We start from the raw sequence: 1,563 nt of genomic DNA, 5'->3' as shown, positions 1-1,563 counted from the left end.
TATTTATATCTTGAAACAATTATGATACATTTTTTGGGGCCCAGGGAACTTTTAGACTCATTAGTAGATCTGAAGTCTTTGCTCCATCTTACAGAGAACATGAAAAATGCGCTCAAGTTGCAGTAGATGGGTAGGAATAGGCTAATGGTTGAGCCTTTATTAATTTAAGACCACTTAGTAGACTAACAAAAGGGAATACTATCCTTTAAAAGAGAAGTTATAGTAATGAATTAATTAGCTGTATCCTATGAACGTTTAATGTGTAACCTCAATGTTTGACTTGGCGCTGGATGGCCTGAAAGTTCCTTACAGGCACCTTGCGGTCTCGTCCCACCAATGCGCTTATAGATGCCTTCAAAAAATAATACTGTATAAGTTTGTTTTTTCCTAAATAACTTCTCTTCTTACCCGTGATAACCCCGTTCCCCGTGTACCGGGGCAGCTGTACGTGTCTCACATCTGTTGATTGAAACAATGCGCATTTTGAAACCCTTTGACACACGTCGCTGTAAGCTATGGCAAATTTGGAGCGCAGGCGCCATGTGCTATAGGCTACTCCACACATTTCATTAAACGGCCAGTGCCAGCAGCACACCCTCGCGCAGAGAGATGCTGGGAGGGATGGGAGGGGGCGCTTTTGGTGGGTGGGACATATGAGCGCTATAGAAAGGGGGATGCTGCAGCCCCGTCCCCCTCATATCGCTCTCCACCCAGCCCTAGAATAAAAACCACCGGTGACGTGCGCGCAGGGAAGCACCCAGCAGTATGTGCGCGCCCACGGGAGGGGCCGATAGAAAATGGCGAGTCTGTGCAAAAGGCAGCAATGCACGATAGAGAGGCGCGGCTTTCGGCAGGAACTTGACTCTTGGAGGCACAAACTCATTCACTGTGTAGGTAAGCTCGCTTGGCATTGTGTGTGTGCGTGTGTGTGCCGCGGTCCGGACGCCCGGCGGGTGCCGGTAACTGTATGTTTTCGTTTTGGCTGAAGTGTGAGGAGCAAAGTGCCGGGTATGTAGGGCCTAATGTCCACTAGTAAGCCTATAGGGTCTCCATGAAGCTGTCATTTTTTTCTTTGCGCACGGCTGTTGCCTGGCGCTGCCCGCCTCCCACCGGACATATCCAAAAACGATTCAGCTCCAACTTTGAGCCGTGTTGTGGGGCCCTCTGTTCCACCTGCAAACTTGTGTGTGCGGATACTTTGCCTGTTATGAGTCTCTTTAACCGGGCTGTGAGCGCTCCGGGGCCATTTGGAGTCGTTTGAAGTATTATTCTATAGCTGTTTATTTATTGTAAGCAGAAGAAGTCACGTGCGCAGATGGAGCTGCTCTTCGGCCAATCGGCTGCCCCGCTATAGGTTGGCCCGTGCCCGAGTGCGCGGCGCCGGATGAGCTTTTTAATAGGGGAGGGTGGCGCGCGCCCTCAGCCTTCAAACATGACACCCCCCACCCCCACCCCCTCAACTGCCCTGGAAATCGGCTTTTGGGAGCGCGCTTTGCTGCATTGAGGGAAATGTCAGTGGGCATAATTTTGTTTTTAGGGGGGAGGAAATCTATAGGGGGGGGG

At 50.6% G+C, this 1,563-nt stretch overlaps 1 protein-coding gene across 1 annotated transcript in view; it reads left to right on the top strand.

Annotated features, from left to right (window-relative positions):
• The first annotated feature begins 651 nt into the window (after positions 1-651).
• The window catches only part of lcor (ligand dependent nuclear receptor corepressor), an 81,339-nt gene continuing 80,427 nt past the window's right edge, over positions 652-1,563 (top strand). Inside the window, exon 1 of the mRNA XM_005939964.2 lies at positions 652-894. Within this exon, the coding sequence (XP_005940026.1) occupies positions 798-894 (97 nt within the window). The 5' untranslated portion in view covers positions 652-797. The remainder of the gene's footprint in view (positions 895-1,563) is intronic.

The sequence above is a fragment of the Haplochromis burtoni genome, unplaced genomic scaffold, assembly GCF_018398535.1.
Source record: "Haplochromis burtoni strain Fernald_Lab_line unplaced genomic scaffold, NCSU_Asbu1 Contig_269, whole genome shotgun sequence".
NCBI classification, from domain to species: Eukaryota; Metazoa; Chordata; class Actinopteri; order Cichliformes; family Cichlidae; genus Haplochromis; species Haplochromis burtoni.
The sequence above is the reverse complement of the archived record's forward strand: the minus strand, read 5'-3'. Positions and strand labels throughout refer to the sequence as shown.